Source organism: Homarus americanus, unplaced genomic scaffold (assembly GCF_018991925.1).
Source record: "Homarus americanus isolate GMGI-L3 unplaced genomic scaffold, GMGI_Hamer_2.0 scaffold40248, whole genome shotgun sequence".
NCBI classification, from domain to species: Eukaryota; Metazoa; Arthropoda; class Malacostraca; order Decapoda; family Nephropidae; genus Homarus; species Homarus americanus.
In genome coordinates this window covers 6,653,839-6,681,656 of record NW_024712526.1, presented here as the reverse complement: position 1 = coordinate 6,681,656, position 27,818 = coordinate 6,653,839, and the positions used below count along the sequence as shown (strand labels likewise).

The 27,818-nt window shown below is 36.9% G+C and overlaps 1 protein-coding gene across 6 annotated transcripts; it reads right to left on the bottom strand.

Moving 5' to 3' along the window:
• Window positions 1-1,229: 1,229 nt before the first annotated feature.
• LOC121861628 (5-methylcytosine rRNA methyltransferase NSUN4-like) lies at window positions 1,230-27,818 on the bottom strand. Of its 6 annotated transcripts, XM_042359536.1 has the most exons (11): window positions 27,421-27,711; window positions 25,932-26,019; window positions 24,016-24,192; window positions 21,692-21,859; window positions 21,249-21,452; window positions 20,497-20,658; window positions 19,390-19,552; window positions 14,242-14,357; window positions 12,320-12,486; window positions 2,145-2,282; window positions 1,230-1,605 (listed from the first exon to the last, which is right to left on the bottom strand). In XM_042359536.1, exons 3-11 carry the CDS (start codon window positions 24,166-24,168, stop codon window positions 1,461-1,463), a joined length of 1,416 nt encoding a protein of 471 aa, XP_042215470.1. In that variant the 5' UTR covers window positions 24,169-24,192; window positions 25,932-26,019; window positions 27,421-27,711; the 3' UTR covers window positions 1,230-1,460. The 6 variants fall into 6 exon arrangements, with proteins under 6 accessions (XP_042215470.1, XP_042215476.1, XP_042215453.1 ...); XM_042359542.1 differs by lacking the exon at window positions 25,932-26,019 and having other exon boundaries at window positions 27,410-27,712; XM_042359519.1 differs by lacking the exon at window positions 25,932-26,019.

The following is a 27,818-nucleotide window of genomic DNA, read 5'->3' as shown; positions in this document are numbered from 1 at the left end:
ACTGATGCACTCCTTCCAAAATTAGGTATAGTACCATATTACATATGTCAAATAATTTTTTTTCTGTTGCCAATGAATATTTGCACAAGTCTTGGTGTTTGAATATTTTTGTTGTGATAGTAACACTTCTTTGTACAGTAGTGTAAATAATATAGCAGTTGCATAACATGTCAGTGTGTACCATTATACAAAAGTTCAACGTTAACTTTAAGTGTTGTCTGCAGATGTTAGCAATCCTTAATTGACTACTGTATTTTGTTAAATTTTTGGCTTGAGTGAGCCCAGGTGTACATCTGTTCATAGCATTTGTGCCTGAATAGCCTTAAAGTTGTATACAGTCCATAAGCAGATTTTTTAAGTAATTTGAATTCAAGCTTGAAAGTTCTTGAAATGGCATTATTTATGGAAATACCTGTAGTGTCAATGGGAGAATTTCAAATGACATCAATGGTACGTATAGTAATAGCATATGTACCCCGGGGAAGATTCCTTGTAAAAAAAATTTTTGAAAGGTAACTGAGCAATTTAGTAATTTACTAATTCTTGTAAATTGTGCAATAAATAGTTTTGAATACTTTTCAAAATACTCTACAGTATCTGAATTGTAGCAAAGTGGTGCTAATTATATTTCGTGCTTAAACATCTTCATTTTCCCCCTATTTACAACTAGTCAATGCCTTAAATTCTGACCTAAATGTTAAGTGCTAAAATGTTGTTGGTTAATGCAATAAGGTATTTTTTTTTAACTTCCAGATCTATTAAAAGTAATACAAGTTAATTTAACCTTTTTCATACCCATTTCAAAGTTACTTGTATAATGTACACAGAGGGTATGCATGAATCTCTTATTTTCCACACATGAGTCATCTATGATTATCTGATGGCAGCCTCTTTCGATGGGTTCTTAAGTCAGTCATTTCTGACAACTTTTCCCCGAGTCATTCTTGGCTAATAATTATTTATGAACAATACTTCCTATGACTTGCAAGAAGCTATTGGGATGTAAACAAATCCACTGAACTCCTTCCTGGGGAACTCTTAACTGCTGAAAAGACTATTTATTGCAATTTTTATTTAAATTGTATTATGTTCTTAATTTTATGTAAGTACAATGAAAACTGAAAATGTGTGGATGTAAATGAGATGGGAAAATGATTTATCTGATAAAACCGAAGGTATAAATCTAAATACCAAACAAGTACGGTACAGTATTCCATTGATTTTTTTTATTTTATCAAAACATGAGAAAAAATTTAAAAGCTCTAGAAATCTATACAGTATTTACATGATTCATATATTCTTACAATCAAAAACATGGCAATACATTTGGTTTACAAATAATTTCAAATATTTTTTGAAAGAATGAGACATGAAAAGTAATACACTAGTATCATATCTTCCTCTCTAGTTTTATTTGAATAATGGACTTACCTTGGCAGCTTACTAGGAACTTCACATTTTTATTTTAATCGTCTTATTTTAGCACAATACATAGGACCAAAATTAGAGAGAAGTGATGGCAGAACAACCTGACCATAGCGCAAGCCCAAATTATTTCCAAAGCGATACAGGAAACTCAATGATCGAACTGCATAAGTCATATCCCTGGAAGTAAACCGAGACCATTAGTGAGGAAAATTATAGATATATGAGGGCTATTTGTAAATTTCATCATCTTTCTCATTAACATCATGTGAATCAAATGTGAAAAATTAGTTGTCAGACAAGTATAGGTACCAGCAGCTCCAAATTGCCATTTATAACTTTATCCTTGCCATTTATAACTTTATCCTCCTTTTGCCAGCACATCTATGAATTGTACTGTACAACTATTTTTTTACTCATGATATTAAAACCTAAGTCATGCAGTAATTGTAAGAATACATAAATAATTATAAATGATGTGGTAATGAATGATTTATTGGAATAAAAAATAAACTGAGGGGGTAGCAAGTTTTTCAATCCTATTCAAGAAGTCTCAATTATATTCCCAACTAATTTAAGGGTGCACTTTACAAGGCCAAACATGGTATTTTGCATATTTGGTCCTACATCAAGAGGGAAATGATCCTGAAAGTGAAATCGATTTGATGGGTGGGAAAGAGCTAAGTTTAGATACTTAAAGATGGATGAAATCAACTTACACAACAGAGCATTCAATGGTGGTCTCTTGCCATATTCTAGAAAGTGCTAGATGTACAACACCATCATTCTGTAAAGGTGACAGAGTACAAGTTGAGTACACCACAGTTCCACCAGGTCGTACTGCTTGAAGTGCTGACCTGTAAAGATAGTATAAAATACACTGTATGTACTTATTGCTCTACCATTTACACTTGACTGATTTACCATTATAGAATATTAACCACGGCTTCAGCCTATGGTTAGTATACCCCCCCCCCCTCCCTCCCCACAGTATTTTCTGGAACATTTGAAAACAATTCTAGTCTTACAAAATGGCCAAGCACGATATATACAGGAAATATATACATGTCCTTACCCCAGATTGGTAACGCATGGGCTAGGAAGAATAAAGAATGTTCATGAAGTGGCTTGTGTGATGCAGTAGTAATGAGGTAAACAACACTTAATATGTGTCGTCAGTGTGAGGAACACTATAGGACACTTGTTTTACAATGTTATAACTTTACACCAGTGATTCACAACCTGTAGTTCGGCACCCGCGGAACAATATTACGGAGCCTGCAAGGGTTTTATTAGAAAACTGGATTACAGTGCTTGGGATTCTTTTTCAGTGAAATAACGATAATGTGTAATAACTTTATATGACATTATACTGTATTGTAGAGAGAGAGAGAAACTGCAGTTTGTCCAGAGTGTCATGTACAGGACACAGACTGGACCAGAGAACGAGCCAGCCTTCTCACTAATACTATTGTTAAAATAATAAACAACTGATTTATGTACTGTACAGCCCTGTAAATGTATTCAATGCATATTATATGTCTAAATCAAATGTAAGTCTGTATATTTTCAGCCACCGGCTGCAACTCTATTAATAAACATTTATTATTATTAAATACTGTACAGTAATATATATATATATATATATATATATATATATATATATATATATATATATATATATATATATATATATATATATATATATATTTTATATATATATATATATATATATATATATATACTGGAAAGGGGTTATCCTAATAAGAATAATGGTAAATAATGGACATCATACACAGTATTATATTTGATAGGCACAGTACAGTACTATATTTGATAGGCACAGTACAGCAGTATATTTGATAGGCACACTACAGTACTATATTTGAGCATCACAGTACAGTATTGTACTTGAGCATCACAGCACAGTATTATATTTGATCAGTACCTGCAACACTATACATTACTATATGTGAGCATCACAGTACAGTGTTACTATATTTGAGCATCACAGCAGTGTAGTACTATATTTGAGCATCACAGTACAGTGTAGTATTATATTTGAGCATCATAGCACAAGTGTAGCACTATATTTGAGCATCACAATTTTAATTACAGACCTTATATTTGAGCATCACAGTACAGTGTACTATTATATTTGAGCATCACAGCGGTGTAGTTTTATATTTGAGCATCACAGCACAGTGTAGTACTATATTTTAGCATCAGTACAGTGTAGTACTATATTTGAGCATCACGAGTACAGTGTAGTAGTATATTTTAGCATCACATACAGTGTAGTACTATATTTGAGCATCACAGTACAGTGTGGTTTATATTGAGCATCACAGCGCAGTGTAGTACTATATTTGAGCATACCTTGGTGTAGTACTATATTTGAGCATCACAGCACAGTGTAGTACTATATTTGAGCATCACAGTACAGTGTAGTACTATATTTGAGCATCACAGCACAGTGTAATTACTATATTTGAGCATACAGAACAGTGTAGTACTATATTTGACATCACAGTACAGTGTAGTACTATATTTGAGCATCCTGGTACTAGTGTAGTACACTATATTTGAGCCTCTCACAGCACAGTGTAGTATTATATTTGAGCATCACAGCACAGTGTAGTATTATATTTGAGCATCACAGCACAGTGTAGTATTATATTTGAGCATCACAGCACAGTGTAGTATTATATTTGAGCATCACAGTACAGTGTAGTACTATATTTGAGCATCACAGCACAGTGTAGTACTATATTTGAGCATCACAACACAGGTGTGAGTACTATATTTGAGCATCACAGTACAGTTTAATTGTTACTATATTTGAGCATCACAGTACAGTGTAGTACTATATTTGAGCATCACGGTGTGGTACTATGTTTGAGCACATCACAGCACAGTGTGGTACTATATTTGAGCATCACAACTGTGAAGTGTAGTACTATATAGACATCGCTTTAGTCAGCATTACTATATTTGACATCACAGCACAGTGTAGTATTATATTTGAGCATCACAGCAGTGTAGTATTATATTTGACATCACAGCACAGTGTAGTATTATATTTGAGCATCACACAGCACAGTGTAGTATTATATTTGAGCATCACAGTACAGTGTAGTACTATATTTGAGCACTAAGCACAGTGTAGTACTATGTTGAGCATCACAGCACAGTGTAGTACTATATTTGAGCATCACGAGTACAGTGTAGTACTATATTTAGACATCACAGTACAGTGTAGTACTATATTTGAGCATCACAGTGTAGTACTATATTTGAGCATCCACAGCACAGTGTAGTACTATATTTGAGCATCACAGCACAGTGTAATTACTATATTTGAGCATCACAGCACAGTGTAGTACTATATTTGAGCATCACAGCACAGTGTAGTACTATATTTGAGCATCACAGCACAGTGTAGGTATATATTTGAGCATCACAGCACAGTATGTAGTACTATATTTGAGCATCACAGCACAGTGTAGTACTATATTTGAGCATCACAGCACAGTGTAGTACTATATTTGAGCATCACAGCACAGTGTAGTACTATATTTGAGCATCACAGCACAGTGTAGTACTGTTTGAGCATCACAGAGTACAGTGTAGTACTATATTTGAGCATCACGGAGTACGAAGTGTGAGCACTATATTTGAGCATCACAGTACAGTGTAGTACTATATTTGAGCAATACAGCACAGTGTAGTACTATATTTGAGCATCACAACTGTGGTGTAGTACTATATTTGAGCATCACAGCACAGTGTAGTACTATATTTGAGCATCACAGCACAGTGTAGTACTATATTTGAGCATCACAGCAGTGTAGTACTATATTTGAGCATCCTGGCTGACAGTACTATATTTGAGCATCACAGTGTAATGGTCATGATAAGAGCTAACCTGAAAACCTTAAGGATTCATAATGCGCTCAAACGTCCACAAAACCTTCGAGTCCCCAGTGGAAACGTCCCCGTTTTCTCTGTTTCCCATGCTTTGATGTCTGTGGGCAAGGCGGCTGTATGCTGGGACCTGTTGCCATCCATTCCTTTGTAATCAATTTAATTTTGCTTTCGATGGCTGAGTCAGAGCATTGTTAGTAGAATAATAGTAGAGAATGAAAATGGGGTTGGTCTCTGGTTTCATGAGGGCATGGAATTTGTTCATGGGGCCAGGTGGTGGAACCACGGTGCCGGGTTTGGTGAGGGCATGGTGAGGTGCGTGGCATGTCGTCGCATTGCAGCTGTGTGTTGTAATTTGCCCTTCTTTTAAGTGATTTGACGAATGATAGTCGATTGTACAAAGTGTTACAGTAACGTAGTTGATATGCTCTGAGTAAAGTCATATTTACGTCTTTAACGTCCCTACAAACGTGTTATTTGGTATGCGGTTAGTAAGTGCCGTCCCTTCATCCATACAGGTCCCTACTTGCCAGCCTAGGCGTGTCTGTAAGGGTGGATGTTGTATCCATATGTCAGGGATAAAGGTCCAGTAGGATCAGTTACATGCATTGAGACCCAGCAGGTAAGGCTGCAGGCCACTACGCCCCCATAGCTGGCACAGATGCAGCCCCCCTACTTGCTTTCGGTCCCCTGGTGACCCTGGACCACCAAGCCACACACCACTACCAGCCCCCATCATTGGTGGATGAATGTCTACCTCAGTAGGGGCTACTCAATTTTGTATGGGTGAATTAACCCACTGGGATCTCCCAAGGTGTGGATGTACTCGCATTGGCTGGACCATGGCTGTTGCTTGAAGTATCACTCCTGGCGACTGAGTGTTGTAGTGGCAGTTGCCCCTGCTTATGGTGCTAAGTGGCTATCATAGTTGTGTTATTGAGTATGTCCACCCCGTAAGTTGGAAGGGTATTGAATATGTCCACCCAGTAATGGTGTGAGTATGTTGAGCCTGAGGGCCTAGTAATAGATTTGTCTGTTAGTACAAACCAATTCTTTCTTCTAATTTCATATTCATGTTTTAAATAAACTTTGTATTTGTATAATTGTGTATATTATTTACCTATACAGTATTTGCAGATTTTCCTATTGCTTGATACTATCATTACACCTACCCACGAGCCTCCCTATCTTCCGCTACCAATGGTGATATATAAAAATTAAAAAGGTGTTCATGGCACACAGGCCCTCATGAAGGGTGAGGTGGCCCACACCTCATAGGTGGCAAGCCTCATAAATGGTGGCTATGGTGATGTAATGAACATAGTATCGAGGAGTTGGGAAAATGACTGTGATACTATGATTTTTAACTGAGTTATAACCCATTTTCTCTATGCGAGATTGTTTAATAATCATTCCACTGTAACTAATGAGTATTTATTTCAGATTGCTAATGATTTTGTCCCATATATTTTCGAGGTGCAACTTTTGTGGTGGTTTGCCTTTAGAGAGAGTGAAATAAGTTCAAGAAATACCTTGGAGTTAGGTTTAGAAAAAGTCTTGTTTTTAAAGTAAAAGGAAACCTGCAGCAATAACTTGTAGAGTGTATGAATAAGGTTCATTAATAGTGGAAGAATTTGATATGTAACAAATCACCCAAATTTTTCTGTTGTTAACTCAGTATTACCTGACAGTGAATACACATGTTTGGGCGTGGCACTGGTTGTGAAATGTTTCCATAAATTGGGAGTGCCCAGTGTTTTAATTCTGAGTGCTAACAGAAGCATTACTATATACAAGGTTAAGTGGATGCTAATTCTGTACTTGTCATATTCTTTAGTTATGTGTTAGGTAGGATATATATTCCATTTGCCAATATCTCGGGGCATTTACAGTTCCTACTATTAATATTCCTATGTATATGCTATAATTTTAAAGTTATTTTAACCAGGTGCTAACGGGTCATTATTTTTGTGCGTATGTTATGTGAACTCTAATGCCAGTATACTTTCAGAATACAGTATTATATATATGTGAGGACCTTATGGTGTCGGTATATGGAAAATGTTATGTCACGAGATTAATGGACCCAGAATTGTGAGTGCAAGTAGGTAAGTGTTCACGCAGTGTTGCACCATACTGAGTCTGTGAATGGCAAAGTGTCTAAGTGAATTTTTGATGCATAATATTATCTTTTTGGGGGTTAATAATCTGAACAGTAGTTTTGAATAGTGGATTGCATGGAGTGTTAGAGTAGGTATTGCAGAAAAGTAGTACCAGTCCTTGGGTCTTAGTGAGCACCTGTGCATGTATTGTATTTACAGTGGAATATACCTGTAGTATTGATTTGTTGTAACACAATGGCAGATGCTAACGCAAATAAGGGGACCATGACGGCCAAAGCCGCTGTTGATTTAGCAACAAAAGTCCAAGCACTTCTGGCTAAACTCTCTAAAGCCATGGGTAAAGGAGGAGAAAACCAGCGGTTAGACTGGATCTTTAAGAAACAGTGGGCTTTGTAAGTGAACCTCCTTGGTTGTTGATGGGTAGTGAAGTGCACAATCTGTTGTAGGTAACTTTTGGTAATTGAAGAAGTGAAAAAAAAAAATGGAGGATGTTTTTTTTGGGGGTTAAAAGTATTTTGCAGAGGAAGGGTCAATTTGCAGTAAAGACAGAGATTGGAAGATGTATTGGCAGTTATGCAATCATCTGAAGGGTATCTGTTACTAGTATGAGTAAAGATACCAGTGATGAATTCTCAAGTTCCGGTTGGTAAGTCCTACGTAGGCTGGGTGTTGTTGGTATATAGGTGTAGAGTTCGTGACTTTCAGGGAGTATTCGGGCATATAAATATGGTGCTATTACTTCTACATGGCAAATGCCATAAGTACAGACAGTTTTTGGTTTGGTGGTGTTCTCATGAGGACCGTTTCGTTAGCATTGAATTCTTGGGAATACCCGCTCGTTCGGAGTCCCTTGAAGGGTGCTGCCTCTCGCGAGTGCGACATAACTCTTTAGATTAAGGGCAACAAATCATTCCTTTGACTTGATGGGGTCCGTTCGTCTATGTCCTAGCTTGAGAAATCTATGTTAAATCTCAGTGTGTCCTGTCAGCATTTGACCAATCGCGTAAAAGAAACTTCATAATCTATGAACATTGAAATTTGAGTTCTGTAAGGAATTTTGAGTGTGCATTTTATCTACCGATGTGAGGGTGTATTTTGTAACATGTAACACCATTTATTATTATTATTATATGATATGAGGTATCTAACTCAAATCATTATTATTCTATGATGATGTACTTGACCCCATTTATTATTATATGATATGATGTATGTAACACCATTTATTATTATATGATATGATGTATTTACCGCCATTCAGTATTATTATGACATGATGTACCTAACCCCATGTGATATTATTTTTGGTGCTATTTTGTAATATGTATCCCAATATATTTTTTTATGAAGGTGTGTCACATTCTAATTGTATGTTAACAGATTTCCATTTCTTGTACCTAATCCTGACCACCGGTAGGGAATTATTTTTCTATTTTTATTGATATAATTTGTGCAATGTTTTGTATGAGGATTTATACTTTATATTAATGATTTAATGTGTATGTCACTACTTACGTGTTTTCTGAGCGTTACATACAATAATGAATCTTGGGGAAGGGAGGAAGCTTTGTAATGGTCATGATAAGGCTAACCTGAAAACCTTAAGGATTCATGTGCGGCTCAAGCGTCCACAAAACCTTCGAAAAGTCCCCAATTAGGCGTCCCCACGTTTTCTCTGTTTCCCCGCCTTTGTCTATGAGAGACAGGCGCTGTATGCTGGGACCTGTTACCCATCCATTCCTTTGTAATCAATTTAATTTTGGCTTTTCGATATTAGCTGAGTCAGAGCATTGTTAGTGAAGATAATAGTAGAGAATGAAAGTAGGTTCATAGTCTCAATTTCAAGTCAGAGTTACACGTAAATTAATTCATCGGGAATAGAGGTAGGTGGACTCACGTGGACGTTGCAGAGGGGCCGCGGCATTTTAACGTTAGTAAGTGCCCGTCCAGCCATCATACAGGTATGCCATTCCAGCTGTGTTGTAATTTGCCTTCTTTAAGTGGTTGACCCAATTGATGATGATTGTACAAATTATTTACAGTAGCGTAGTTGATATGCTCTGAGTAAAGTCATATTTCGTCTTTGCGTCCCTGAAGCGTGTTATTTGTTGTCACCCGGTTGAAAGTAAGTGCCGATCCCTTCATCCATACAGGTCCCTAAGCGCCAGCCTAGGCCGTGTCTGTAGGGTGGATGTTGTATCCACTATGTCTGAGGGGGACATGTCCGGGGTCCAGTAGGATCAGTTACAGCCATTGAGACCCGGCCGTCGGAGCCTTACTTCCAGACCACCTATAGCCCCCATAGCTGGCTCGTCTGGCCCTAGCGCTTTCGGTCCGCGGTGACCCTGGACGCAAGCCACACACCACTACCAGCCCCATCATTGGTGGATAGAATGTCTACCTCAGTAGGGCTACTTTGTGTGGTGGAATTAACCCACTGGGATCTCCAGAGTTAGGTGGGATGAGTACTCCCATGGTGGCTGGACCCACATGGCTGTTGCTTGAAATCACTCCCTGGCTGACTGAGTGTTGTAGTGGCAGTTGCCTAGTATTTATGGTGCTAAGTGACTATCACTAGTTGTGTTATTGAGTATGTATGCGTAGGAGTTGGAAGGGAGTATTGAATATGTCCGCAGTAATGGTGTGAGGTATGTTGAGCCTGAGGGCCCTAGTAATAGATTTCGTCTACTGTTGAGTACAAACCAATTCTTTCTTCTAATTTCATATTCATGTTTTAAATAAACTTTGTATTTGTATAATTGTGTATATTATTTACCTACAGTATTTACCGTTATTTCTTCCCTATTGCTTGATACTATCATTTTTTACCCACGAGCCTCTATCGTCACGCTACCAATGGTGATATATAAAGAGTAAAAAGGAATTACTGGCACACAGGCCCTCATGAAGGGTGGCAGTAGCAGCCCATATAAATGGTAGCTCAAACCCTCACTTAACAGCACAGTGTGATGCCTATATTTGAGCATCACAGCATAGTGTAGTACTATATTTGAGCATCACAGTACAGTGTAGTACTATATTTGAGCATCACAGCAGTGTAGTACTATATTTGAGCATCATAGCACAGTGTAGTACTATATTTGAGCATCACAGTACAGTACAGACCTTATATTTGAGCATCACAGCAGTGTAGTTTTATATTTGAGCATCACAGTACAATGTAGTAGTATATTTTAGCATCACATACAGTGTAGTACTATATTTGAGCATCACAGTACAGTGTAGTACTATATTTAAGCATCACAGTACAGTGTAGTACTATATTTGAGCATCACAGCACAGTGTAGTACTATATTTGAGCATCACAGAACAGTGTAGTACTATATTTGAGCATCACAGTACAGTGTAGTACTATATTTGAGCATCACAGTACAGTGTAGTACACTATATTTGAGCCTCACAGCACAGTGTAGTATTATATTTGAGCATCACAGCACAGTGTAGTATTATATTTGAGCATCACAGCACAGTATAGTATTATATTTGAGCATCACAGCACAGTGTAGTATTATATTTGAGCATCACAGCAGTGTAGTATTATATTTGAGCATCACAGCACAGTGTAGTACTATATTTGAGCATCACAGCACAGTGTAGTACTATATTTGAGCATCACAGCACAGTGTAGTACTATATTTGAGCATCACAGCACAGTGTAGTACTATATTTGAGCATCACAGCACAGTGTAGTACTATATTTGAGCATCACAGCACAGTGTAGTACTATATTTGAGCATCACAGTACAGTACAGAAGATAATAGAATCTCATAAGTCCATATCTAAACTTAATAAACTTTCATTTTGTTTATATCATAGTGTAATTTGGGCATCAAATAACCACAGGCTGCAGCACTAGATATTTTACTCAACCTTCTTCCTATCATATCTCCAATAAATCATCCACATTAATATCTCACTTACCCATACAGTACATTATCTCTTTAGTGGGTTTTCATCCATGAGACTCTCCGAAGCTGTATGATCCCACACTTTCTTTCTCCATATTCACTCCTATACCCTTCAATCCTCTCAACTCCAGCAATATTTCACAGACTATCCATCTCAGTTTTTATTTATCACTACTCTGAAACACAAGTTTCTCTTTCTCTCACATGTAAGCACATACACAAACACTTTTTTTTCCTTTGAAGCCTTTTCTTATTTAATATACAGTGGCTAGAATCAGACAAATACACAAATGCACACAGCCACTATTTTATCATTCATTCATTTTATTATACAGGTACTTCTCGACTTACGGTCTACTTGACTTACGACCACCCGGACATATGACCACCGCAGTCGTATAAAATATTATTCAAATTACGTATTTTCGAGTCCCAACGTCAGTGATCGCGCCGTGTACTGACAAAATATTTGTTTGTAATTCCCTTTAAAATAGCTGGCAAGCGTAAAAGTGAGAGTTCTCGTGGTACTGAGAAGAAAAAGAGACACCCATTTTAGATTTTTCTATGTATTATTTCGCATTTTCGATTTACCACCTGGTCGTCGGTCCCTAACCCCGTCATAAGTCGAGGACTGACTGTACTGTAATATACATGTTTAGCTATCTTTCCAAAGATTAAAGAAACTTGATTACCACAGGGAGTTGTAACTCTGCCTTGCCAAGTAAAAAAAAAAAGGGTGCTTGGAAGTCCTACATATAATACCCAGTTCTCACAAGTCAACATATTCATAAGTTGTTCTAGGCAGGCTTAGATGGTATATAACAATATATTACTGTATAATATCTGTTGTAATCAGTAGCAAATTGAATTCATAAACAATGAAATTACTAGATAATATGCATTACTGTACATACACCAGTAGTTGACTCTGAAGTTCTGGTAATTTAAGTCTCTCCTTTGTTCTGGTGGTTTTAAAGATGCTGTTATCATCCTCTTGCATAGAGACACGATCAATTAGGCATGGGGCATCCACTAGCACCTTATCATATGCCTCCTTCTCCTTAAAATCACATCCATTACTCTGAAATATAAATATTATTTTTATGGGCACTAGAGAATAAAAATTACTGATGTATAAATCTACCTGCTGAAACAGGTGAAGGTAATGGCATAGGTATGTGTTGTGGGTGATGGTGAAGGAAATGGGCAGCAACCTGTAGTATAGTGATCCAAAGAGACAGACAGAATTATCATGTACTGTACAATGAAATACAAAAGTCGTGCTGTGAAATTTGGTGAAAACTTATGCCAAAGGGCTAAACTTTTGGTGCGCTCTGCCTTGTGGTAGGGGGCTCTCATAATTGTTTCACGAGTTATATTTAATCTTCGGACAAAACCGCGACACGACTTTTGTCTTTGATCGTACATGTACAGATACAGCATTAGTTCATCTTGTTTACTTGATTATGAACATGTTCCTCAAATGAGACACTCATCATCTACCTTCCTTCATTAAATCAACTTGTTTATTTTCATCTTTCACATTAGATGCTATATGGGTTTCTACTGTTCTGGCAATAGTCATCAGTTAAAACTCTTATTGTTGGGTGGCTGGGAAGGCAGTCATTACCCTCAAGGTCCAGAGTAACCACCATGTTCCTCTTTTGAGTCACTGTTACTCAAAAGTGTTTAACCTGTACAGTACCTTTATTGGTAAAATATATTCTACAGTAAACCCTCAATAACTCGACATGATAACTCGGCATGGATATAGTCTCGGAATGTATTAGTATAACTCGGGTATGCCTAGATATGTAAAATTATCTGGGAAAATCTCAGCATATCTGGTCACCTGCATCACCTACCATGCCTCTGTGTCACCTACCATGCATCTGTGTCACATACTATGATGCTTTAACTTTCACCTGCAGTGCTGGTAAGTGTTATTTTTTTACATTTAGTAATTACATGTACACATATATGGATCAATAATTTTTTATTGCTGTAATTTTGTAGGAAGGGGGAAGTGCCTCGATAAGTCAGAATTTGGGATAACTCGGCAAGGCCAGAGCCCCGTATGTGCTGATTTATCAAGGGTTTACTGTATGTCAAATGCAAATACCAGAACTGTACTTATTTAAATTTAATTACTATGTTTATGTTTGTGTCTATGTCTGATAAAATAAATAATTCTTCTGTGCAGTATAGGGCTTATCTTATTCAGTGAGCTACTTTGTATCTAATAGATTTGAGGTTGTAGCCACAGCCAGAGTGAATGTTCATATGAGCAGAAAACAATGCTATTGATATACACAACACAACTTACAAGTTGTCATTATGTCTGATGATACCCACTACCAATATAGAACAACTCTTAAGTTCAATGATAATACTGTAATTGTTCTTCTACGAAGAAAAAACATAGGAAAACTGTTAATTAAAGGTAATTCAAGATGTAAGGCGGGCTATTATTTGGTACCACTGATGAGGAAGCTGTTGGGTACTTGAGAAAGTCAAATATTTTTTCCCAGTTATACCCTGCTAAGTTAGGGGTGTGTCTAATATGGCAGGAAATATGATATGTCCCTCAGGGGCAACTTCCTCAAACCTGTTATTTACTACTGGACCCAACCCATGCCAACTCAGGTTTTGCCAATCACAGGAGAACTCTAGAATGTAAGCCCCACAGTTGGTGAGGATTATAGTTTATTATCAAGAACCACTCAAAAGAATTCTGTAAAGTTTAGTTCTTAATATTGTTTTTATACTTTTCATACAAACATAAGCTCAGTGCATGCATAAATAAACTATACAAATTTACTTGCATTTTACATACCTTTTTAACTACGGAAACATTTTCAAAGCCTGAAAAATTATTAGGGATATACTGCCTCAGCACACCTCTAATTCTCTGGACACGACTGTCAGATATGTCATTGCTCACCACAACACCTTCAATGAGAAAAATCATTGTGTTATTTCCAAGAAGAACAGAAGAAAATGTGTTTAAACTACTAAATCTGATCTCTATTTATTCAAAGCCCATTACAGCTGTGGTGCAAAATTCTTAGCATTCAGCATTTGAGTATTTGGGAAATTCTTATTCTGACTAATAATAAACCAATAAAGTATACAGCAATATGATGACATCATTCCCAATTACATAATCAACATTCTTCAAGATTCAAACAAACTCATGATTTATAAAAAGACATGCAATTACAGTACTATACAGGGAAGCCTCTGATAACGACAGTTCTACTATCGACGATTCATATTTAAGACTGGTTAATTTAGGACCCAATTCAATTTACACAGTTATTTTCTTCGTATTTACGACAAAAATAGAAGAAAAAATTATATAAATTCACATTTTCATATAAATAATAACTAAATCCCAATATGTATTATACAAATAAAAACAAACACGCCTTGCACACGGAGGCTGCCAGGCTTGTGAGTGGTGACGCCAGCATCACTAGTATAAACAGTCGCAGCTTGGCAGGCCTTTTGTTTTCACGCATCTGAACATGAAAAGGAGAAAACTTTCAGGTTTCTTACGGCATTTTTGCATCGCTATTCAACATAAGCAAGAAAGCAAGTGATGATAGTGCTGGTTCAAAAGCTAAAAGAAAGTGTATAAGCTTAGCCGAGAAACCATATGATATGAAAAAGGTGGGAGGTCTGTGGATATTATATGGAACAAGCAATGAACAAATTTTCTGAAGTGGATCTATTAAGAGAACAAAGCATTAAAATTAACAGGGACGTGAAAAATGCATATGACCTGTACATAAATATGTACAGGTGTATAATGAGAAAAGAAAGCAGCTGTGCAAGGTTCTTTCGACAACTGTATTATTCGAAGGCCAAAACCATCAACTTCCACCACACCATCAAATTCAGCAACAACCACAGGTTCAGTAATGGTTTCAGCAACACCTATGACATCTTTATAGAAAGCTATAGTTTCAGCCAGAGTTGAACCTGATGACTTCATCATCTGAGTATAAATCACACAACAACATTCATTAGCTGTGAGTAGAATTTATGTTTTACATTCGTAAGTATTATTTAAAACATATAAACAGTAATAAGTGTTGCTTTCATATTCCTAAGTAGAGAAATTATGATATGTTTTCACATGTACGCACTTACATATGTTGACGTTGCGCAGTCTCACTTTTTTCTTTACCATTAGTACCGTAGTTAGCTACTTCTATTGTTCCATTTACTGTATTAACATTAAATAACATTACTTAAAACATACATATTCATTTTTTTACATAAATTTTCCGACAGTTACAACCAGGGTCTTATTTTTTTCAGTTTCATATGAGGTGCTCCGCATCAGAAGGGGATGAAGTGCCAAATTAAAAAAGCCGAGAAAATGCGTTTAAAGTTTTTCAAAGTTCAAACAACCATAATTATTTTGTTTTTTAAGTTAGAGGGTTCTTTTTTTTTTATCGTGCAGCTCAATCCCTCTCCTAGCAAACGGTAAAAAAATGAAAGTTAGTACTGTGAATAGTTATTATTTTATCGCTAGTTGAATGAGAATAACTACCCGTGATATACAGTTGTTTGAGCTTCAAACCAACAATAATCGCGTTTTTCTGCAAAATTTTCTTATTATTGTGGGCTAATACTGTAAAACAAGTTAAAGATCACCAAAACAGCACTCGTCTTACACTCTCCCCCCAAAAATGATATAATAATAAATAACTCATTTGCCTATCAGTATTTATCTTTCCGTCCCTATTATTAGCCAAAGATTTATAATAGTGTTAAGTATAATAGTGTGTAATAATAAGGAAACACCACTACACTCATCCCCCCCACCATTAACCTCTACCCCCCACCATTAACCTCTACCCCCCCAAAGTAATTAACATACGAATACAAAGGCGGAGAAAGTTTGCACAATTTTTGGTAAAAACAGCATTATGACAATCGTATTACAATATTACTTTGTTTAGTTCCTTCTTTTTATTATCCCTGAAGATCGTAGCAACTTGAAGTTACGTAAAACCTAGGAGTGAGTATAACTTTAATGGCCTCGTCATAATCAATCACGTACTGATCAAAGTCTTTCTCTGCCCTCTCTAAAAATCGCCACACAGATTCTTCATCAACTAAATCATTGATTATATAATTATTGATGCCGGCAACAGTTCAGTTTCATTATAAGACTGAGGTATGGGCTCACTTTCACTAGCACTTGTTGGGTCAGGCTCACTTTCATCACTATCAAGGTCAATGCACGTCTCGTCACTGTCCACTTCTACCTCCTCACAGTCTGTATGTTCTTGTTGTGATGCCGACCTGCCTCGCCTTGACTACTTTCTTGGTGCTGTAACTTACATACTCCTCACCCAAATTATGTTTACGCTTGGCAACCTCCTTTGTCCACTCGTCAACCCTACGCTCTCTCATCCTGTCTTTTTTTCTATAGGGTCTTGGGGGTACGCTCCTGACCCCTGCAATCTGCATTACGTGGTGCTCCTCCACCACCACCACCAACACTAGGCTCACCAACATCACCAAGTAGCTCATCAACAACATTCTCACGCACTTCACCTGCACCATCTCCAGTAGCACTTGGAACACCATAATCAACACTAAATTCGCCACCAAAATCACTATCACCAAGCATTACTGGGGTGTCTACGTGAGCACTGGCGTCAAACACACACTCAGGAATAATGGGCTCCTGAACCCACACCAGAAGGCCTCGCCTCACACGAGTCTTGCTCACATATCGTGCAGATATTGCACATATTGCACAGCACTTCTCACACCCGTGGAACACGAATAACGTCAATGTTACGCCAACGGCCAAAAAGTTATAAAAAAATAGCAAAAACAAAACTGAACCTCCCGATATTAAAATAGGCACCAAAACTAAAGAGGAGGCAGCATCTGGGCGCCTGGATTGGCAGAGGAGCTGTGACGTAGCAAGGGGAAATCCATTGCATTGGCTGCCTCGGGGGGTATGGTCCGAGGGAGGCGCGCTGTCATTGGCTCGCGCTCTGAACGGGATGTTGCCACTTTCTTGCACTGAGCACACAGCCAGATACGTAGCTCCAGGCCTGAGGCGAAATCACACCTTATTTTTTAAGGACTTTCTACCATATTTCTATTCTAGCTGCTAGATGGCTACATCCAACGCCAACATGTAGAGGAAGGGTGAAAATGGTGATATCCATCAAAAAACGCAATTTGGCCTGGGTATCACTTCACCCCCTTCAGACGCAGAGCACCTCATATGTAGAACCATCGTCACGGGTGTAAACACTAACGAAAACATTGCCGTCTCATCTCTTGTGTGTTTTAATATTCTATGTATTACAGTGACCGCTTAACGAACACCGGTTAACGTAAATTTCGATTAACGAACTGCCTTCCATATGGATCTTCAATTCGGTTAACGAAAAAAATTCGCTTAACGAACTTCTTACGAACCGACCTCAACATGTTTTCGCTTGCACTGACCGGGCAACCAGCTTTAGTATCAGTCCGCCAATACATTAATCGGTTCTAGGGCTTAAATTCCTTACTATTTTTGTAAATATCAAGAAGTTTATACTATTCAATAATTTTAAAAGTTTAATATTCAATTTTTTAGTCATTTTAACAATTATTGAACAAATTGAAGGTAAAGTGACTAGTTTAATGCGCGGCATCCAGCCTCTTAACACAGCAAACAGGCGTCAGTCTCTCTCTGTTTTCACTGGAGGTAACATCTTGCTTGAGACTCTCTTCAACTAAATGCTTTTTGTCTGTGTTTCCAAGCAAATTATTGGTCATTTTGAAATATATTTTATATATTGACAATATATAATGCAGTGCAGCATTGATTTAAAGAAAATAATCTTGAATTAAACCAGAGAGCTAAAATTTTATGGGTGAAATGGCACCATGGGGTGACTTCTCTTCCACCCCAATGCCTTCTCTTCTTCCTTCTCCTCCACCCCCATTCTAAATCCCATCATCATCATCATCATCCAGGAGCCTTCTACATACACACCTCAAAGTAAGTGAACTTTTCTACCATTTTTGTTGAATTTAGGAAATTTTCGGTGAGCTGGAACCAATTACCCAAAAACCCATTGAAACAATGGTTTCGTTAACGAACGTCAACTAAACGACCTTCTGGAACGGATTGAGTTCGTTAACCGAGGCCACTGTATTAATGAATTATATTGTTTATTTCGCATATAAAAACATTAAATTCAATTGAATACATACTTTATTCAGTAATAAACAATAATGAATCTTTTGTACATACAGTATTCTTAATAAGATATATGACGCTGTTTCCTTGAGCGCGCAAGTATACATTGGCGTTCCACTATAAGTTTCTCCCTTTTTTCTTTACCATCAGTGGTTACCGGTACTTCTACTGTACATTAAATAGCATTAAATAAAGCATACATTTTTTTTACATTAATTTTATGCCAGCAACAACCAGGGTCTTAATTTCTTCAGTTTCAGATGGATAACTGACATTATGGGTGTGAACACTGACAACAACAATGGCATCCCACTTCCTCTTGTGTGACCATATTATTATTATTATTGATTTATATTGTATAAGGTGCATTCATAAACATTATTTAAAGAATATAGTTTGCATTTTACATTAATTTTATTGCTTTGGGGGAAAAGAGAGTAAAAAGCCACACAATAGATATGAAAAAGTCAGACTTTGGAACGCATCTCATTATTATTGCTTTATTTTAATGGTAATTAATGATTCACGATACGCTGATTAACCTTACACTGCAATATTGGAGGACACATTACCATCGTTATTCGAGGCTTTACTGTATTGAACATAGTTTTAAATTATTGAAAGTTTAGTAATGATGTTTTAAACCAACCATATAATCAAAATGAATATATAAAATGTGATTATACAAAATCAACTCAACAAACTGTAATAAGAGATGTTAAATTTTCTGTGATTAAATTCATAACACACCTGGTAGTAGACTTTGCAATGCAATTAAGGTTTTTCCTCCTGGGGCAGCACAGAGGTCAAGCACTCGATCACCAGGTGCAAGGTCAAGGGCCAACACTGGCAGCAGAGATGCACCATCTAGAGCATAGTAATCTAATAGTTTCATATGATGGTCCATCTTTGGCTGAAAGTAAAAGCAAAACAGACTATTTTATACATGACAGCTGCTCTTACTGTAACAACAATGTGTTGCATCCACTTCAGGTGAACATTCACTCTGTTTATAGAAAAAGATAGAATAAATGAAAAATCCCAGGAATACTGAATTGCTGATTACTCACTATTAAGATTATTTTCTTTCCCCATCGCACCCACTAGTCATCCTACAAGTTTTCCTATAACCAAAGATACACACAGGAAGAGAAATAAATTAACATTTATACTACAAACCAATTGAAAACATACAACAACTTATAAGTGGGAAGTCAGCAATAATGCTTGGTCATGTATTTAAGGTGAACTAGTGAAGCACTTGCAGAATTAAGAGGAATGCAGAGAAAATTAAAACCACTGTAGCTCAGTCATCTTCATCAGCTGCAACAATGAAGATGGGTTGTTGTTTTTTATTTTTCTAGAGTTCTGTATGATTTGTTTTTCTAATTCTGAGGGGATTGGAGGGTTCTAGAATGCAACTCTCCTTTTATCATGTAAAACAGGGTTCATTTTACATGGATTCAACTTACAAGATACAAGTCACATGTCAAGGCCATGTGGCCTGGCAGTTCAACCCATAGACATGGTTTCTGTGGGGAGTTGCTTGATACTAGACCTCTGGTTATAGACATAAAAATCATATTTTGATATACAATGATGAGTGAAGTGCAATCACTGCTGAATAACTTCAACTTCACTTTGAACTACTGGAGCCTCTTGTCACAAAATGTAATACAATACCTGACACTGCTCAGAGTTTTGGGAACACTCTGGTGTGTCAAATGAAAATTTTCAAGACCCCATGTACAATAGATTATAAATCTAGTGACCTCCAACTTCTTCATACCAAAAAAGGATTACAGGCATTTGACAAAAAGGATGGTCATAGGTTGTTATTCAAATTATAAAACTTACCTTCGGAAAATCAGAAATGTCTGTTTTGTTAAATGCATAAATCTTGAGCATTGATGGCAAATTTATTGGCTCCTCTTGTTTTTCTATTTGAAGTCCAATGTCTTGATCTCCTTGGCTGGCATCAAGGAAAACATCAGTCTCTTCAATCCAATCTTCCAGTCCCTAAGAATTTTGTTTGACAAAAGTAAACATCAGCATCAAAGCAAAAAGTGTTTAATTTCATGACACTGGTAAGCAGGATATCTAATGAAACTTAAAATTGATCAAGTAATAACTCAATAAAATGTAAAAAAGACTAAGGAGTTAATAAAGTCATGAAGGTTTACTGGATGAGTAAAAATTACAATATGTTAATACTACTGTACATACATATAACACTAAATGTGGTAATGGGTCTTGATCATTTGACTTCAATTGTTTCAAACTGTTTTCCTAGCAGGCAGACAGTTAAACTTGTCAGAAATGCCTTGAGTTGGATTTAGTCTCCCAGTGTGGAAAAGATAAAATACACAAACTCCAAAGAAATTACACTATGATGCACTAAATTACGATTTTATGAAAAACAAGTTACCATTCATAAATATACAGTATATGTAATCTTTTACTCATCCTTACACAGGAAAATAATTTACAAAACTTAAGGTCTTGGTTCCCTAAAGTGACTGAAACCCAATTCTGGTAATATTCTTTCACAAAAGAACACATGCTACAGGCAGTATACTGTGCCTGAGTAGTACTATCACAAACCCAACCTTCAATTTTGTTGCGGGCACATAATCCATCATTGCGCTGATTCCTGCAGAGCCCACCTCAGAAGGAAGGATAATGCGACTGATGTAATCAAGTTCTGCTGTCCCAGGGACATGGTCTTGGGCAAGAGCTCTACGTCGATATTCTTCTGGATAACGACTGATGGGTTCTGCATTTGCTCGCGCAGCCAACGCATCATCATCTAGCTGAAAGCAATTAACAATCACTTACAGAACAAAATCTTTTCCTTATTTTATGAAGAAATAAATGTATTCAATCACATTATGAATTCTGATACTGTATGGACTTTTATTTCTACAGTACTTATACAATAATACATATCCTGTACTCTCTCTCTTATATCAAAACCATAAGCATGTACTGTAACTGTAAGATTTTTCACATACAGTACAGCACAACAAAATGGAATACTGTATTTAGTTACCTCTAAGAGAGAAGTTCTAATTAACTTCGAGTTTTTGGGACCATCTTCATCTTGAGAAGTGTCTTCTTCTCCTTCCTGAGATTTTTTTTCATTTATCTCCTCTTTTCTAGCTCTCAATCGCTCAGCAAAATATGAGTATTTGTGCCTGATGTCCATAGCTCCAAGTTCCTGGATAAAATAATGAAATACAGTAAGGTCTTGCATTTCGCGAGTAATATACTGGAAAAATTGCGCCAAATTCAAATTCGCCAAATGCAAATACATAAACTAATGGGAAAAATAACAATAGAGTATAAACTGGCCACTCAACATCAACCTCTGATTTTCCCATTTATAACCTCCAATGATGCAAATTCTGCCTTTATTGACTTAATTGTGCTTTCCAGAAACTAGTTTTTAGGCCTTCCTCAAGTAATTTAATCACACGCTGCTTATCCTGCATCGAATACTTGGCAAACTCCTTATGATAGTCCCGCTTCTCCTTTTCCTTCTTTGGCCACTTAGGTGGGTCTGTCCCACCAGCACCAGTAGGACCCCCAGTAGAGGTAGAGGCCATTATCTTGACTCGACAGGTGGTAGCACCACCCCAAAAAGCACACAATAACAGCCCGGGCGGTTGCTACGATGGCGCGGGCTACAACGCGATAGTTGCGTTCTTGTAAGCCTCTTTTACATTCACCAATGGCAAATTAAGGTAAATTTTATTAATAATACCAACAAATGTTTGATAATAGGTCCATAAAGTGATAGTGAGCTGTGGTAGTGAAAAACATGATGGTATATAGACAGTGATTTGGCTTTGCCAGTACAGTAGGCTATTAAACCTGCAAAAATTATTTTTCCGAAATAAACCTTGCTAATCATAGGGTGCATCTTATGACCGGGGAAAGATGGTGCTCTGTACTGTACTGTAGTGTTGACTCCTCTTGATCCCTGGCACACAGCCTCAGATTTATTTTATATATTTTCCATAGCAATCCGTGAATTTCCGAGGGACTCAAGATTTAAAACTGCGAGCTTTAACCCTTTTGCCATATTTCACACACTTCCCATTTTATTCTGGCTACCACCAGATGATTTAATTCAGCTTAGGGTAACCTCCCGCTGCGAAAGGGTTAAAGCAGTGGTTCCCAACCTTTTTGTACTCGCGACCCCTTTCTCAAAACCTCGAAACACACGCAACCCCCCTGCCATCAGCCATTTCAGTTTTAAAAAAATTTCTGAGAAGGAAAGGGGAAGAAAGAGAAAACAATCATTAATTCATCGATGTTGTACCTACTCCACCGGCACAACATTATGTTGTGTGTTCTAGGTTATTGGTGTATCAGCGAAATGAAAGTTTTGGTAATGTTCCTGCTGATGTACGAAGTTCTTCTCCCAAGGCTACCAAGTTTTCCTAAGGTTTCTCGACCCCCCAGCCAACCCTCCGCAACCCCCAGGGGGGTCGCGACCCACAGGTTGGGAACCCCTGGGTTAAGGGAATACTGTACCCAGTACAGTACAGTGTACTGTACTGTAGTTACATTTTTTTTGTCTTTTATTTTTTAATTTTTTCACAGCATAGGAAGATGCTGAGGTAATGACACAACCATCTCAGGACTTCCCATACCAGACCTGGCCAGTTTATAAAGACAATTAAACTAAAAGCAACATACAGTAGTGCACTGTATTAAGAGTGGCTAACTAAACTGAAAAAAAAAATTAGATGTACCTGTCACAGGTATAGACCCTCCAATCCAGGACCCTTAAAACTAAGATCAAACCTGCTTTCTAGTTTTCTGGGTCCAGGTTATCTATGATAACCCAGGCCAACGTCAAGTTTTGCTTCCATACAGCATACAATCGGTTGAACGTTTGTTTTACTTTTTAAATAACATAACAAAAAAATCATTGTATGCAAACTTTAGAAAAAACAATAAATACTGTTTATTTGGAAGTTGAAAGTTCCCTAAAAATGAGTTGAATTGGTTTATCAATGTTCCAAAGTTTCAATTGAGTAGTAATATATACCAGATGTAGAGTTGATAAATAATTATTTCTGATTGAATAAAATGGTCTAATGCCTAGATTATATTTTTTATATTTATTAGTACAGGTATACAGTATTAATAAAATATTACTGTATCATTGTTTTCACACTACAGTACTTTTGAAATTAACATTACTGGTAGCAAATTAAACCAAATGCTACTTGTTCTCAGAGGGTATAATCTACAATATACAGTACTGTACTAAACTTAATCACCATATTTCTCCTGTAGCATATAATTCAAGAAATGAAAAATTTAAATACTGGATGATACAGTACTGTACTGACAACTTACCTGAAACTTTTCAACAGTAACTTCATGATTAGCAAAGTTGTTCACAACGGCAACATATTTTTGCTTTGATGAGAGAGCAAGCCTAATTGATGGCCAGCGTGTTCCATATACAGGAGGGTAAGCAATGTCAAAGTATTCTTTTGCTCGGTCCATGTTGGTAACTTTGGTTGCTCTATCCTACAAAAAATAATAAATGATAGATCAACATTAAAACAGTACACCAGAAGAAGTTGTTTGATTATGTTTACTTTTTCCAATACACAGAACCTAATACAACCTGACCTAACCAACCAAACAAACCTACCTAACCTTACGTAACTTCCTGGCCGGTGAGTAGACCCCCCAGCATATTACATACAAAGTACCTACTTTCATATCTAGTCCCAATGAAAGTAATTTTTTTAAAAAGCGGCATGGTGTAATTTTATGATTTTCGTGGACGTGAGAGTACGCTCGGTTGTTGCTAGGTAACTAACAAAGACCGGACGACAACACACATCGACATGGCAATTTTTTTGAGGAATATTTGGTAATTTTTGTCTAACCCACAGCCGAAATTCACAGAAAACGATTTTATATTAAAAATGCCTCAATTTCACTGTTTTTTAAGTGGACACTGTTGTAGCTTGTGCAGATGTGTTAAAAAAATTTATCTTAAAATAAACATAACCTAACCTTAGTGGGTATGAAAAACAGACCTCACCAACCTAGCCAAACAAACCTACCTACCTTCCTTACCGAGGGGTGGAGTATTAAACAGAAAGAACTTACTATGATATGGTGTAATTTGAGCTTTTTTTCTGGATGTGAGACCATCCGGCAGCATCGGCGCTTATGCAGGCCGGGTGGCGGAGTGATTTGTTATTGAAATGGCGGGAAACGACCAGCCACGGCGTCGAGACAGTGATGAATGATTGTTTCCAATCAACAACTGACTTAGCACACAAACCCAGTTCTATTTCACAGTATTGCTGTGAACAATACTTACTACCTAAAGGAACGATGCCGTGGTCTTTGAAAAATTTAAACGTCTTGTTGTCTTTATCCCTAAATTCGCAAATTGCATCTATATAAGACCGGCAACAACCTTCATATGTCATGCTGAAAATTAAACTGCCGCGGGGAAGAGACGACTCCTCTCTAGAGCAAGGCCTCATTACTGCCGAGAAGACAAAGTAGCGCGCGCATAGGCGCATAATTATCTACCAAACGAAGCATTTGCACAAGAAATGATTATCATATCAGAACTCACTGATGAAAAAAAAGTAAGAAAATAAACATTAAAATAAATAACTCGTCCGCGGGTCAGTCGTCAATATTAACTAAATATTTATGGTAAATAACTACTGTACTGTAATTTCTTCACATACAAAGCACATAGTGATATCATTTTAGTGTCATATGAACAGTTTTTCACCATGTTTTAACCCACACTTTCCCTCATCCTTCATACCCTGCCCACTACTGGTGATTTATGATTATGGATAGAAAAAACTAAAAAATAATTACAATCAAAATAAAAAGTTGTCATATCATTTTTATGACTGAATTTATTATCATCCAAGGAACATCTGTGGAAAAAATTAACATAATCGAACAGCTCCTTTTGGTGCTAGCCATACGCTCCACCATTATTAACGGTAATTATATATGACTAAACAATGAGCGAAATTTACTGAAAAAATTATGAAAACACCGGATTTTCACTGTTATATTGTAGTGGACACTGTTGTAGTTTGTGGAAATACAGGGGTATGTTAAAAAATGGATATTTTAAAAATAAACATTACTTAACATTTGTGGGTATGGAAAACAGACCTAACCAGCCAAACCTACCTAACCTTATCTAACCTAACCTCCTTACCGTGGGGCTCTGCTCCCCAGACCCCCCGGTATATTAAACAGAAAGAACTTACAATGATATGGTGAAAGTTGAGGCATTTTCTGGAAGCGAGATGATACGGCCGTATCAACGCTATGCACCCCGAGCGGAGGAGTGATTTACTGTGTTGGCAGGTTCCACAATAATTGATTATCATATCAGAACTCACTGATGAAAATATCTTCAGAAAATAAACAGTAATAAAAATAACTCTCTCATGGGTTAGTTCGGTAATTATATAGGACTAACCCGAGAGTGAAATTGATTGAAAACAATTATAAAATGCCAGATTTTCATTGTTATATTATAATGGACACTGTTGTAGTTTGTGAAAATTGTTAAAAAATGGATATTTTTTAAATAAACATTACTTAACATTTGTGGGTATGGAGAACAGACCTAACCAACCAAACCGAACGAACCTACCTAATCTTACCTAACTTCCCCGGTATATTAAACAGAAAGAACTCACTATGATATGGTGAAATTTGAGGCATTTTCTGGATGTGAGATGATACGGCCACATCGGCGCTATGCAGCCCGGCGGGTTAGTCCTATATATTAACCGTTAGTTCTATAGGTATTATTTTACTTTTGGACATTGCGCCCCAAAAGTTATAAACTACCGAAACATTTAGATCTCGCTATTCTGAGCATTTTGAACTTCATATATACATGGATAATAGCGACACAATTGAATTTAATTGATTTTAAGTAGTTTTTAGTCTTCAGAGAAGTTTTTAGTCTTCATCTCTGCGAGATGTTATCTGCGCATCACGCATGTGCAACGTTGACTGACTTCATCCAGTCGTGACTAATGAGGTATTGATATCATTACGCAAATTTTTTGTACCAATCACATTTGATTTTTTTCAAAGGAAGCAGTCTGGGTATGATTTTAATTTCATTGACCAGTTTTACAATGGCCATGGTGAAGGTTGGGTGTCGTTTGTGCTCCTACGATTATTTTAAGTTTATTGCCGAGATTTACGAGAAAGATGATTATTCTATCCAATTCTTACGTATCCCTGGTCCTTCCACTTCTAAGGTATTGTACTTTCGGACATGGCGCACCCCAGAGCTTTTAACTCCTGAAACATTAAGGTTAGTTTAAGCTAAGCCTACCGGAGGCAAAGCCCCTACTAGGGGTCAGGTTAGGAGTTAGGTCAGATGACTTGTTTTCGTTTTCTCCCCCACCCAAAAACCCCGATTTCCCAGGCTCTCCCCCATTATTGTTGGGGCGGGGGCAAAAATTTACCGTCCTATACATTAACCCTATTAACTGTAGTATAAACCGACATTCAATCCACTTGTATATCATAGGTCAACTCACGGGGGCAACAAAAATCAGCTCAATGGGATGACACTGTCCACTGAATTATTTTGGAATTATCAATGGTTATTACCGAGGGGAAATCAATATTCAATAAACTGTGATATGGAATATATTCTTTTAGGTTGGGTACAAGTGGGTATCAAAATACACGTACAGGCTCACTGTATTATACCTACTAATTGATTACCTTTTTTCTAAAGCGTCTTTGAATGTGCATTAACATTGTTCTGCTTTCTATTCTCCATTTCTTGACAGCTAACATTTCCCACTTTGACACTTGGTTATTTCAGTACGATATGCTAAAAAAAAGTACAAATTGACCATGTGAAGCTTGTCTTTGACTGTTTATTTACTTTCTGCGTCAAGTCAATTTTTATCGGAACAGAATATCTTTGTTCTAACTCCTCATTATTTATTTGTCGAGATTAAATTAAGATATAGTAAAATAAACTGTTTTGGGTAAATATACATCCTTTTGATTTGTTTATAAATGTACGGGAGAAGAGGATAATATGTTAGGTGTCTTGTAATGCAACTTAAATAATTGGATGTTCAGGAAAAGTGGTAAAACAATTTGAGACTCAA